At 46.1% G+C, this 13,524-nt stretch overlaps 1 protein-coding gene across 1 annotated transcript; it reads right to left on the bottom strand.

Moving 5' to 3' along the window:
* Positions 1-11,675: 11,675 nt before the first annotated feature.
* On the bottom strand, positions 11,676-13,288 carry POU4F3 (POU class 4 homeobox 3). The gene is made up of 2 exons (XM_007533964.2): positions 12,939-13,288; positions 11,676-12,607 (listed from the first exon to the last, which is right to left on the bottom strand). Exons 1-2 carry the CDS (start codon positions 13,056-13,058, stop codon positions 11,711-11,713), a joined length of 1,017 nt encoding a protein of 338 aa, XP_007534026.1. The 5' UTR covers positions 13,059-13,288; the 3' UTR covers positions 11,676-11,710.
* Between the last annotated feature and the right edge of the window lie 236 nt (positions 13,289-13,524).

The following is a 13,524-nucleotide window of genomic DNA, read 5'->3' as shown; positions in this document are numbered from 1 at the left end:
TCTAATTTAAAAAAGAAGAAGAAGAAAGGAAGGAAAGAAGGAAGAAAGGAAAAAGGGAAAACATGGCCACTAGGTGCAGTGGATTTTTAGTGTTGGCACTGAGCCTCAGCAATATTGATAAAGCACATATATTATTACCATGAGCAAGGACCTGAGTTCAAGCCCCTGTCCCTTCTTATAGGAAGAAAAGCTTCAGGAGCATATGGTGAAGCAGTGCTACAGATGTTTCTATTTCTCTCTCCCTCTCTCTCTCAATTTCTCTGTCTCTATCCAAAATAAATAAATAAATAAAGGGCATCAAGACTGGTGGATACCTCATGCAGGCACTGAGCCCCAGGGTTAACCAAGAATAGTTCATTTACAAACTCTCTTTTTCTTCCTCCTCCACCCTTTTTTTTTCTTCCCCCTCTCTATCTCCCCCTCCTCTCTCAATTTCTCTCTTTCCTATCCAATACAATGGAGGGTGGGGGAAGACCTCTAGGAGCAGTGAAATTTTTTTTATTGGAGGATTAATGTTATACATTCGACAGTAAGTACAATAGTTTGTACATATATAACACTTCTCGGTTTTCCACATAATAATATAACCCCACTAGGTCCTCTGTCATCCTTTTCCAGGACCTGTACTCCCCCCCCACACACACACACCCCAAAGTCTTTTGCTTTGGTGCAATACACCAACTCTAGTTCAGGTTCAGGAGCAGTGAATTTGTAGTGTCGACACCAAGCCCCACTGATAACACTGGAGGCAAAAATAAATAAATAAAAAGTATAAGAACAATCTTTACATTCTAGCAAGTAGTCAACAGTTGTTTGTATTTTTACTTTTCAAGAGATGGAAGTTGTTTCTGGCATGTGATTTTAGAAACTGCAGTGCTGGAAACCCAGAAGATTCCATATTTCCCCACTTCTTCCAACCCCTTTTGATGATACAACTATCCTTTGGGGGAAGGAGTAAAAGAAAATAATCCAAAACAAACACAGATTGTAAGACAACCAATGCCTATAAACATAGACCTACATAATGTAACAACTATCAACTTCAAAGGCAGGGGAGAGGGGGTGTAGATGTATAATGGTTATGCAAAAAGACTCTCATGCCTAAGGCTCCAACGTCCCAGGTTTAATCCCCAGAACCACCATAAACCAGAGCTGAGTACTGCTCTGATTATAAATCTTCTTCTAGTGTTTGCCCTTCTTCCTTAGCCAGTCAACAGCGTCAGGTTGAAAGGTGTCAGGAGCTGCTTGTTGCTGGCTTTGAAAGTGACTGGGATCCATGTGGATTCAGTCGGCTAGGAAGGATCGTCAGTTTCCCCAATGAATGGGTACTCACGGGATGCACCACGAGAAGGTCGATCCAATGCATCCCAATGATTATAAATAAATTAAATAAATAAATAAATAAATAAAACTATCAGCTTCAGAAATCATCTGGTCTATCATCCTCATTTTACAGACAGGGAAAGAGGGAACCAAAGCAGGGAAATTCCCAGCTCAAAATCTCAAATCCAGTTGTTGGCAGTCTGGTTTGAAGGATGAAAGAAGGAAAAGTATCAAGATAGCTCACCTGAGAGGGTAGCTGGCTTTGCCATGCATATAAGCTCTATTGAGCCTGGGTCCCACCACAGAGGAGGAAACCTCAGTGCTGTGGTGTCTTTGCCTCTCTCCTTCTGCATATCTTTATTTGAAAAAGTCAGTCCAGAGCAGCAAAACCCGAATGATGGGGGGAGGGAGCCAACACACACACACACACACACACACAATGCACAACTAGATTTTGACCTCTAATGTAGTGCTTTTTCACTCCACCACATTGTCTCTTGAGAGACTAATTATTGATCTGAAAAATAATTTGACAAAGCCATTTGAAGTCTTTATTGACAATTGGCTCATAGTCTAATTGACACTTTATTTTTATCCTGGGTAAAGTTCTCTAAACTGACTTCAGTACTTAAGCATATTTGACTATAAATTCAGATAGTCACATAAAAAATATTCTTCAGACGACCCAACCCAGAGGGTTTTAACCTGGAATTTATAAGCTCATAAGCTGGACCCATGGGATCCATGGTTGAATTTCAAGAAATTAGCAAAAAATATTGAGCGAATAGATTTGCATTTTTTTCTTTCTGAGTTAGTAACATAGTTTTCCTCAGAGTCTTAAGGGAGTCTATGAATCTTTACCAAAAGTAAGTTATTATGGAGTTCAAGTTCTCATGTTTGAGTTTATATATTAGAGAAACTAAGTAGTGAACAGAAGAGATAAAGTCATATTTATTAGGGAAGGCCTAGAACTCAGGTCTCTTCATGTCAATCCCTGTATATGTTGGCCAGAGATCATTCCAATTTGCATAATTAACTCTCTTCCAATCCATATTTTTTCATTACAAGAGGAATTCCTTGGGAGAGTTATGCAGAGTTCAATACAAATCAAGCCTGACCCCAGAACAATGACTCCCTGTACATCTCCCAGCAGTCAATCAGGACCACGATCTTGGAATTCTGTCAGAGAAAGAATTTATGTTCCACAGATCTTTCCCCCCTCGCATGTGTAACCTCAGCTGGATCCTCAGCAATAAGGAGATTATTGAATAATTTCATAAATGTCTCACCTGGTTCCATCACACCTGTGTATAGTATAACACAGAAAACTCTATTTACTGGAGTAACAAACTGGTTTTGGAGAAGGTAAAGGAATGAAGCTGCACTCTTTTTTTTTTCCATCATGGGTATCGCTAGGGCTCTGTACCTGCACAATGAATCAACTGTTCCCAACAGCCCTCTCTCTCTCTCTCTCTCTCTCTCTCTCTCTCTCTTTCTCTCTAATATTTCTTTCTTTATTATTTATTTATTTTGATAAGGTAGAGAGAAATTGGGGGGGGAGAAAGAAAGCTCTGTGGTATAGCACTGCTTTACCATTCTTGATGCTTCCCCCTGTAGGTCAGGACCAGGGGGTTGAGCCCAACCAAATATACCACCACTTGGCCCCTGAAGCTAAAGGTTTTTTGTGTTTTTTTTTTTAATTAATGAGAGGGATAGGAGGAGAGAGAGAAAGAAGCAGACATCACTCTGGTACATGTGCTGCCGGGGATTGAACTCAGGACCTCATAGCTTGAAAGTCCACTTTATCCACTGCAACACCTCCCCGATCGTTTAAGCTAAGTTTTTAGCAACTATCAAAACAAGTGCTATCTGATCCTGAGACATATTGTAGGTAAAGATTTGGGATTTAATTCCATAACAGTAACAGATGGGCTACCTTAGATTCAATTTGAAGGAGGCTAGGTAGAATTCAAATTAATCATAAATGTTCTTTATGTTCATGAATAGACAGAATTTTTTTTTCTTCCTCGGTTTTGTTTTTTGTTTTCCCTTTGTTTGTTTTGTTCATTTTCATAGAGGCAGAGAGGCAAAGAAAAAGAGACCACAATATCAAAGCTTCCTTCAGTGCAATGGGGTCCAGGCTCGAACCTGGGTCTAGCACATGGCAAAGCAGCATACTGTCCAATTTATACACTTGCCTGAGTAATTTTTATACATTATGTCATCTATACATTCACATAATTATGGACTGAAAAGGAAAGAAAATAATCATATTTTTACTGTTCATTTAATTTATATTTTTAAATTATTGATTTAATAACATTTATTAGGATTCTTAATGTGAGATTATTCAAGATCATATCACTGCTTCTCTGATATCACAGTAAGAAGTTAGTGGACAATTTTCTGAGAATGGCAAATCAAGAAATGGCCACTAAATATCTTTAAAGTATATACAAAAACTGATAGCTCCATTTGTCTTCAACAAAGGAACCTGAGTACTTTGCATCAGTAGTGAAAGAAATACTTTTCACTATAAATCCTCCACTTCTCTCAAATTTTAATCAGCCGTTATTTAAGCAAAATATTGAGAAATAAATGTTGAACTTTTAATAGAGAAACAGTGTCAAAATATAATATTGAGACATGTGATTGACTTCCCAGAGAAACAGGATTAGTTGAAGGTGGAGATTGTCAACTATCCTTCTGAACTCAATTTTAAACTATATCCTTGAATCACTTTGACAAACCATGCAACTAATTTGAAAAGAAGGAAAGAAAATCACCTCTCACCAGTGCTTTACAGGTAAATAAGCAGAAGCCTGAAGGGGGGAGTGGAACTAGATTTCCAAGGTACCGAAGTACACACACTCAGGTTGCTGAGTCTCAGGCTTTAGCTTCCCTTACCATGGACAGAGACTTGGAGTGGCTGGTATCTAAACGCCTTCTAATTATTATTATTATTACCAGATTAAGACATTTTTAGAACATTTGAATAAAATTGACCTCTCTTCATTCTGATCCTCTGCACTAATAATTGTGCCTTTTTTTTATTCATTCAATTACAAGCAAATTGACAGGAGGCATTTATATGAGGCAGCTTAAACCCCAGCTAATGGAGTGCCTAATGACTAATTGATCAGATCCCAACCCAGAGAGCAGCTCTGAGTGGCCTAAAGGAATTTATGCAATTAGTTTAGGTTTGGTAGAAATTGAGTGCATATGAAAGTAAGCTTTTTATGGTCTTGATTTATGAGGACTGGACATGAACTATATCTGCCAAGAGACAAGCCACCTAGCATAGCCTGAGGCTTTGAGAGGGTCTTTTTTTCAGGGGTGATGTTGGTATTTGAATCCTAATTGATGGGGAGAGGGAAGCCTGTAAAGGGAGAAAAGAAATATATTGGGATGGAGGGGAGTGGAATTTGGTCAGAAATCTCTTAAAATTGTGGTCTCTTCTCTGTAATCTAAAGTAAAAATAATATTACTCTTAAATGTGTACTTAAAAGTCCAATTAAAAATTTTTCCCCAGGATGAATATTACGGAAGGAGACACACAGAGAGATAGTATAAGGAGTCCAGGCTCAGAGAGACAGAGAGACACACAGAGAGAGAAAGATGAGTGTGTGTGTGTGTGTGTGTGTGTGTGTGTGTGTGTGTGTGTGTGTGTGTCCGCGTGCCTGCCTGCCTGCCTGCCTGCCTGCCTGTCTGTCTGTCTGTCTGTCTCTGTCTGTCTGTCTGTGTCTCATTGCCTTTCTGCTTGTCTGCCTGCCAGCCAGCCTGCCGGTCTGTCTGTAAGGAATCCAGGCTCATTTCTCTCTCCTCTTCCAACATCTAGAGGGTTCCCCCGCGATTGAATGTAGCAAGGAGGAAGTCCCTTCCGGGAGGAGCTGAAGGAACCCTGACCCCGCCTGGGAGCCCCGTGATCCCGGCGGGTGCGGAAGCGGGGTGGAGGGAAACCTGACCTGATCGGAAAAGAGCGATCGAAGGAGAGACTAATTTCTCCTCTGGGGTCCAAGCTGGCTCCGACTTCCCCAGCCAGACGGGGTTAGCGCGGGGCCTCCAGCAACTACGTGGAGGAGACATCCTGGGCCTGCGGGCTTTCTGCCTGCTCTGGGGACTCAAAGGGCACTTTGGGGACAGAGTCTCACACCTGGAGACTCGAGGGGAGCTAAAAGCGGGGATGCAGGGGTACTAGTAAACAGACTTGAGGAGCTGTGCAGGATGCTGTGAGAGACACCCGCAGAGACAGAGACAGAGAGGAGGGCCTGAACACGCGAGGACAGTGGACTTTGCACCACCGCCTCTGAAATGAATCTAATCCCTGGTTTTGAGAGATCGCACTCCTCCAAATTGCGGCATTCAAGACTAATTTGCGCCTCCAAGTTTTCACCTATAGAATGAGCTTGGGAGGGGCCAGCCGGTGGTGCACCTGGTTAAGCACACAGGTTACAATGCACAAGGACCCAGGTTCAAGTCCCTGGCCCCTACCTGTAAAAGGCAAGTTTCACTAGTGGTGAAGCAGGGCTGCAAGGTGTCGCTCTCTGTTTCTTTCCCTCTATATCTCTCCCTCCCTTCTTAGTTTCTCTCTGTCTCAATCTAATAAATAAACAAAAATAATAATGGGCTTGGGGTCCATACAGTACCAGCAAGGGTTCCAGGTCAACCCCCTGCAGGGGAGCAGTTTCATAAGAGTGCCTGAAACAAGGTGCTACAGAGGTCTCTCTTTCACTCTATCTCCCCCTTTCCTCTTGATTCCCCTCTGTTTCTAGCCAATAAATCTATATAACCATCTTCACTCATGGAATAAACCATATTAAAAATAATAAGACTGGGCTTGGAAGTGGTACCCACTCATGGTGTCGGTTAAGGGTGAATAGAGCAAAGTGCATAAACAGCAGGAAACACTGCCTGATGTAGTTAGTGCCTAGGTACATGGTAGGTGGTGGTGGTGTTGTCCAACAATCATTTGTGAAACATCCACTCTTTCAAACTCTACTTCTGGATTCAGGTAGCAGGAGGGGACTGAGTAAAGCAGCTTCCCCCTAGCTTACTGACTGTTAAATAAGTAAATAGGGATGCTCTCGTGGAGTGATAAGGACCATAATGCAGTAGAGTGGTGGAATGACTGGAGCCGATAATCATTTTAGGTAGATGAGACAGCTAAGTCTTTTGTGTGTGTGTGTGTGGGGGGGGGTGGCTCGGTTTCTCCTTCACTTAAAAAAGCAGACAAATAAATAATTGAGAAACTTTTAGGGGTTCTACCCTCTCCCACTAACTGCTAGGTCCAAAAGATAAGATGAAAAGTGGGCCCAAGACTGGGGGGGGGGGCGTTGCAGTTGAAAACTGGATCTTACATACCTTCCCTGGGTGCTGGAGCCCCAAGGGAGCGGGTGGTGGGACCACACACCAAATGGGATCAAACAGCTCAAGTGGGAACTGTGTATTCGCATCAAGGACTCCTGGAAAGACAATTCCTTGGCTCTTCCATTAGCGGCAGGAACCAGGAACAGTAGGCAAAGAGATTTCACCTTTCTGGGCTTGTACCTGACAGCCACCTCCAGCTGGCAGGCACAACTACTGCTTTCATTTTATGGATGTATAGACTGTTGTTTACAGATGAAAAACACTGATCCCACCAGATTCCAAGCCCTGAATATCCTCCCCCCTCTATGATACTAGTCTCACTTTTCTGAATATAAATAATGTTTTCAAAATGTTTCTAAATGTCAGACCCGGAGTTTGATTCATTTAATCATCAGAGCAATCTAGTCTACAGATGAGGACACTGAGGCTCAGAGTGAAAAAGTTACTTGTTCAGTTCTACCCCGGGTCTGTCCACTCTAAAACTGCTCCCCTCTCAGTAAGGAGTACAAGAACCCCTGGTTCAAATACAGCGCTGAGAAGGCAGCAGCAGGCACACAGTAGGGCATATGTGATCCCTCCTCCATTCTTCTCCTTAGTCCTCCTCTAGAGTCTATCACCCGATGTCACAGAGAGCCCCTCTATACCCACTGATTTCTCTCTCTCTCTCTCTCTCTCTCTCAAATTTTACTGTAGAGAAATTGAGAGGGATGGGGAGAAATTGAGAGGGAGAGAGAAAGAGACACCTGCCGCTCTACTTCACCTGAAGATTTTCCTTACAGGTAGGGACCTAGGACTTAAACCTGGGTCCTTGCACATGAAAACATGTATGCTTAACCAGGTGCATGACCACTCAGCCCCCATACTCATTCTAATTAAACTAGGAGAGGAACTGATTGTTGAACAAAAGCCCTCAAGATACAGACCACCACCTTGACCCAGTTCTAGAGACGTTTAATGGTCTCTGTTCTTCCCTGAAGTTCTAGAATCCAGAGAAGATTCAGGTAGAAGAAGGGGTCCTTTCATTTTACAAATGCAAAGCTATCATTTAAAAGATACCTATAGAAGCCACTCTGTGTCAGACTGTGAGCTGGACATTGAGTATGGAAGAATCAAGAACACCAACAATGCCTTAGGCACAGAAAGAGGAAACTCCTGGCCAGAGTCAGACTTAGCTGCTCTGGATGCTTGTCTCCAAGTTCTGCCTGCCAGGGCTTCAGTCACACTAGGTAGTGAGTGTATGCCTGGCTCACTGGGGTCAGGTGCTGGTGCCAGCCAGGCCGATGCAGAGAAGTCTTCCCTGTAGTCCACAGAGACTCAATCACATTTTGACAGGCTTAATTCATACACTCATACAACCATACATACATACATACATACGGTCCTGAAACACTGGATCCACTTTCTCTTGGAACAGTTTAAGGAAACTCCCAGCTAGACCTTGGATGGTGAATATTTAAAATTAATAGTATTTGGAAAAGGAGAATCTCTTTCAAAGTGTTTTTCAATGACCCTTAAAATTACTGTTGTTGTTGATATCATTATTATTAGTAGTAGTAGTAAGGTTTCACAGCCCTCAGCCCTCAATAGAGGCTGGGAGAGGTGGTGTGACAAACCCGAGGTCATAGAATTCAGAAATAGTCCTGTGATCTCCAAATTAAATGGTTAGTGCCCCCACTCCCCACACAATTTCCACACCCAGAAAAAGTCTGTGCCACCACCAGACAAAAAAGCCAGACAAGGCAACAACACAGTACCAAAGAAACCACAACTCCCTTTGCCTCCTGAGAGAGCCTCTTGGAGAGAGAAGGCAGTGGCGCCAACCTGGCGCTCTCAGTGGGTAGGAGAGCTGGAGCACTGTGAACCAGCTGCAGCGCCTGCCCGCAGGTAGAAACTGATCAAAGCAACTCTTGAGCGCTGGCATCCCGAGTGCCTGAAACCCAACGAAACTCTGGAGACATGGACAAACTTTTTTTTTTTTTTTTTTTGGCTCCAGGGTTATCGCTGGGGCTTCGGGCCAGCACTATGAATATACTGCTTCTGGGGACATTTTCCCCATTTTATTTTATAAGACAGAGAAACTGAGAGAGGAGGGAAAGACAGAGAGGATGCTAGAAAGATTAAACACCTGCAGACCGGCTTCACCGCTAGTGAAGCGACTGCCCTGCAGATGGGGAGCCAAAGGATCCCTGAGCGGGTCCTCACTAGCAAACTATTAACCCAGCCGGGCTGAAGAAAGTAGTTCTTGCTTTCAGTTCTGCTTACTTTGCCCTCTCCAGAAAGTCTTCCAAACTTCTGAGGTCATTAAAAAGAAAATAATAATAATAAAAGAAGACAGCAGGGAACTTTGCAAAAAGGAGATGGAAGCGGAATCAGTTTCCTCCTGGGCTAGAAAAGCCGAAAGCACTTACCTGCAGGAAACCTTGCAGCCCTCAAAGGCGCGTCTGTCTGCAACGCTTAGTTCGCTTAGGCGCGGGACGTTCACAGCCGCCTCCTCTGCAGCCCGTCTGGGCTCCAGCCCTGTGTTTTATACCACTATAGGCAATTAATATTGCATCAGCCGTAATTTAAATTTTCAAAACCCACAATATAATGTAATGGCATAAGGGCATTTATTATTAAAGGACACCCGATGGAGAGGGGAGGTGGGGGAATCGCTGGGGCTGGTGCACTAGGCAGGGGGCGAGGGGCTGAAGATTGGAGGCTGGGAGCGATCTGCTGGTTTGCTTTTGTAGTTGAGGGGGCCAGTTGCAAGAAGGGGAGATCTGCTCTACTCAGAATTTCAGGCCAAAAGCCTGATGACCCAGTATTCTTTGAAGATATAGTGGGGAAATGTGCAGCCTACTCTTGGAGTTGGAGAATTAATTTTTAAATCACGAAGGTGTTTCTGTGGCTCACAAATAAAAAGTTTTTTTTTTCTATTAGAGAGAGTGGGAGCAAACAGGAAACTAGCATCTGTTGAGCACCTACTATGTATGCTACACTAGGTTTTTGCAATAAATAGCTCTTTTTAACTCTCTCTCTCTCTCTCTCTCTCTCTCTCACACACACACACACACACACACATAAACCGCAGAGTAAGTAACCACTTGGGTGACAATTCCAAATGAATTTCTGACTAACCTCCCAAGGGGCCCCAACCCACTAGATCCCAACAAAGAATACTTTCTTTCCTCTTTACATCTATTCCCCCCCCCCTTGCCTCTTGATCTTTTAGAATAAAATCTATTGAGCACTTGGCGCTACTAGATGCCTTGCATAAACAGCTCAGTCCTGACTATCTGATAAGAGACGTATTAGCATTTTTATCCTGCACACTAGCAACAAGGCTCAAAGAAGTTAAGAAAGCAGCTTCAAAGTCATTCAACCAAAGAATAGAGGCATAGGGGACTCATAACTCCCACTAGTCAGCCTTCAAAGTTTGCTAAATGGAGCTGGTAGAAGCTGATAGATCCGTGTGCAGGGAAACATAGCCATAACTCCTCTGTAACCCTGAGTTCCAAGCCCATCAGCCCCACCACCTTGGAGAAGATACCAATGAGAGAATGAGGCAGAGGAGAAAGGAGAGGGGCTGGTAAGAGACTGCCCAGCCCTTCTGGATTCTCAGCATCAAATGCTTTCTTAAACTATTACTCAGACTCTGAGAAAGAAAAGCACTGTGATTCAGGTTGAAAAATAAAGCATTTATTTTAGAAGTTAATTCCAGGGGTAAAGAAGATAACTTAATCTTTTATTTGTAACTATTCATAGAATGAAACCAAAGGTCACACAGCAACACCCAAATTACATGAAGCAACTAAAAAAATAAAATGTGACTGAGCCAGAGAGAGGGACTAGGGTAAGAAGCATCTAGGTAGGAGGTCTGGCCCCTCTTTTTACCTAAAACTATAAGTGAACCTCCACTAAGAGGCATCTGTATAAGGAAAATGGAGAGGAAAGGAAGTAAATAAATAATAGGAAATATCAATGCTAAAGGCAATAATAAAAGCACAATGAGGTTAGACGCATTGGAAGGGCTTGCATATGATTTGAAGAAGTTAAAAATGACTTTCAGGCACCACCCTAGATGCTGTGCTGAGTGGTGGTGGGAGTGTGGCTGGAGCAGCCCAGTGTGTGTGTGTGTGTGTGTGTGTGTGTGTGTGTGTGTGTGTGAGAGAGAGAGAGAGAGAGAGAGAGAGAGAGAGAGAGAGTTTTCAGTCCTTCCCCTGATCTCCAGTGGGCTGTAGTTACCCTCTCAAACGTTTTCTCATCTTGAAGCATGGGATAGAGTAGGTGCTTGCCTACAGTTAGACAACCCCAGCATTTTCCACGGACAAATTGGGTCCACCTGTTCTGGTGTATGGTTTACAGCGAACAAAGAACGAAACTCTGCACACCCTTTCTCTGAGACTAACCCGAGTGACCTCAGCGATCTTACAGCAAACCAAAGGATGCGATGAGTAGAATTTCGGCTGGAAAGGGAGTATAAGGCTATCTTTTGGAAACATACATGTATTTATATACTCTAAATAAATCTCCAGTACATGTTTGTGTCCCCGTTAGGCTATATTATTTACCACTTCCTCCCATATCCCCTTGCCCCTTGCCAAAACCACGCTTAGCCAAGTGGTGCCTTCATCCTAGAGTCCAGCGATGGAGTCTGTTCACTGTCCAAGCGCCAATTGGGGGTTCCCGCCCAGTGGCCGAGCAATCCAGCACTACTGGGCGAGTTTCAGCACCACGGACAGCGCACGTCCCGCCAAGCCTGCCCTTGCTGAATATTGGCGCAGCGCTCAAACTTTTTCTGATGGTAATGAAAAGGGGAGGGGGAAGGCAGAGGCAGAGAGTGAATATGAGAATACCAGGAGGCAACCAGGTAGGATAAATGTGTGTGGGGGAGAAGTCTGTAACTTGGGGGGAAGAGTCTGACTTGCCAGGAAATGTCTTGGTGTCTCCCATAACTGTCCCCCCCCCCACACACACCCCAAGTTGGAGGGTGCATACCCTCTGCTCTCCCAACCCCGGACGCCGCGCCCCGCCACAGTCAGTGGACAGCCGAATACTTCATTCGTTTCTGTTTCTGTCTCTGGTTGCAGAACCAGACCCTCACCACATTCTTTTTAAGGTCCAATTTCTCAGCGATGGCCGCAATCTTCTCGGACGAGGGCCGTGGCTGGATGGCAAAGTAGGCCTCAAGCGAGCGCTTCTCGGGCGCGGCGATGGACGTGCGTTTGCGCTTTCTCTCGCTGCCATTGAAAAGCTCCGGCTTGCTGTTTTTCTCTCGGTAGGCTGCCTCGGCTTCCTCCAGCCAGGCCTGGAGGACGGGTTTGAGCGCGATCATGTTGTTATGCGAGAGGGTGAGGGACTCGAACCTGCAGATGGTGCTCTGGCTGAGGGAGCCCACGCCGGGGATCTTGAGGTTGGCGAGAGCCGCGCCCACGTCCGCCTGGGTCACCCCCAGCTTGATGCGCCGCTGTTTGAAGCGCTCAGCGAAGGCCTCCAGCTCCCGCGGGTCCGACTCCACGTCGCTGAGGCAGGTGGGCATGGCGCTGTGAGGAGCCACGGCGTGCGGGTGACTCATGCCCATGGCCTGGTGCAGGTGGCCCATGGCGCCCAGGTGGTGCGGGTGGATCTGGCCCGGCATCACCGAATGCTCCGGGCCGCCCAAGCCGCTCACACTCAGCGTGGGCGAGATGTGCTCCAGCAGATCGCCCTCGAGGCCCTGGTGTACCGCGTGGTGCGGGTGCGAGGTAAGTGCAGCCGGGTGGGAAATGGGCACGGTGGACGAGGTGGACGTGCAGGGCACGCTGCTCATGGTATGGTAGGTGGCGTCGGGCTTGAACGGATGGTTCTTGCCGTGGGAGACGATATCCACCGCCGCCAGAGCCTCAGCGCGTGCCAGCAGGCTCTCATCAAAGCTTCCAAATATATTACCCTGCAGCTGCAAGCGAGAAGGCACACACAGCACGGTCAGTGGGGAATACTGTCAACTCAGGATTAAAACACATTTTCAAGCAACAGAGATGCCTCCCCTCAAAGCCCAGATCATAAAAATTAATACGGAGACAGAGGCTCTGCTGGAACAGACGTGTGGATCAGAGACATGAATGAGATAAGAGAGAGCGCTCCGGGAGAGCGCGGAGGAGACAAGGAGAGGGGTTCAGACAGCCGCGACTGTTCTGGGGGCGACATGAAAAAAACATGAAGCAAGTGCCTGTCAAAAAAGGGGGGGAAATGTGCCTTAGAGCGGTTAATTATGCTTCACTACGTACCTGCGGGGCTGGGAGACAGACTCGACGCATGGCCTCGGAGCCGGAGTGCAGGGTGGAGAATTTGGGTTCTTGAAGCACCGGGTGCATGCCGAAAGGCTGCTTGGCGTTCATGGCCATCATCTTCGCGCGCCTGGCAGGGAGACAGCGAGGGACATGGATCAGGCTCCTCTCTGGCTCGCTTGCTCGCCGCCTTCCAAGTGAGCGCCGCTCAGCGCCCGCGCTCCCCTCGCGCTCTCGCTCGCTGCCTCCCTGCTCCCCCACCTACTTCTTCACTCATCTTACAAGCAGCCTGCCAGGAAGGGCCGGGGCGCGCAGGCGTGCTCCCCCGCCCGCGGCTTGCAGGGACGGCCCGGGAGGCGAGGCCAGGCAGCCGCTCTCCCTGCGCCTCTCCGCGCCCTCCGCATTTATACCCCGGGCCCGGCCTGGCCTCTCCCGGTGCGCCCCGCCCCGCCTGGCTCCAGCCCCGCAGACCTTCTGGCTTCTTTCTTCTTCTCCGCCTTCTTCTTCCTGGACTCTTTGCTCCACCGAAGTCCCGAACCTCTCAGTCCTGTCCCAACTCGCGCAGCCCAGATCGAAAGGCAGTTCC

The sequence above is a fragment of the Erinaceus europaeus genome, chromosome 2 (genome assembly GCF_950295315.1).
Source record: "Erinaceus europaeus chromosome 2, mEriEur2.1, whole genome shotgun sequence".
NCBI lineage: Eukaryota > Metazoa > Chordata > Mammalia > Eulipotyphla > Erinaceidae > Erinaceus > Erinaceus europaeus.
The sequence above is the reverse complement of the archived record's forward strand: the minus strand, read 5'-3'. Positions and strand labels throughout refer to the sequence as shown.

Excerpts from the sequence above, each read along its gene's own strand:
- POU4F3 (XM_007533964.2), bottom strand. The coding sequence starts at position 13,058 with ATGATGGCCATGAACGCCAAGCAGCCTTTCGGCATGCACCCGGTGCTT. Across the intron at positions 12,608-12,938 it reads TCTGTCTCCCAGCCCCGCAG|CTGCAGGGTAATATATTTGG; the intron begins GTACGTAGTGAA and ends TCTCGCTTGCAG.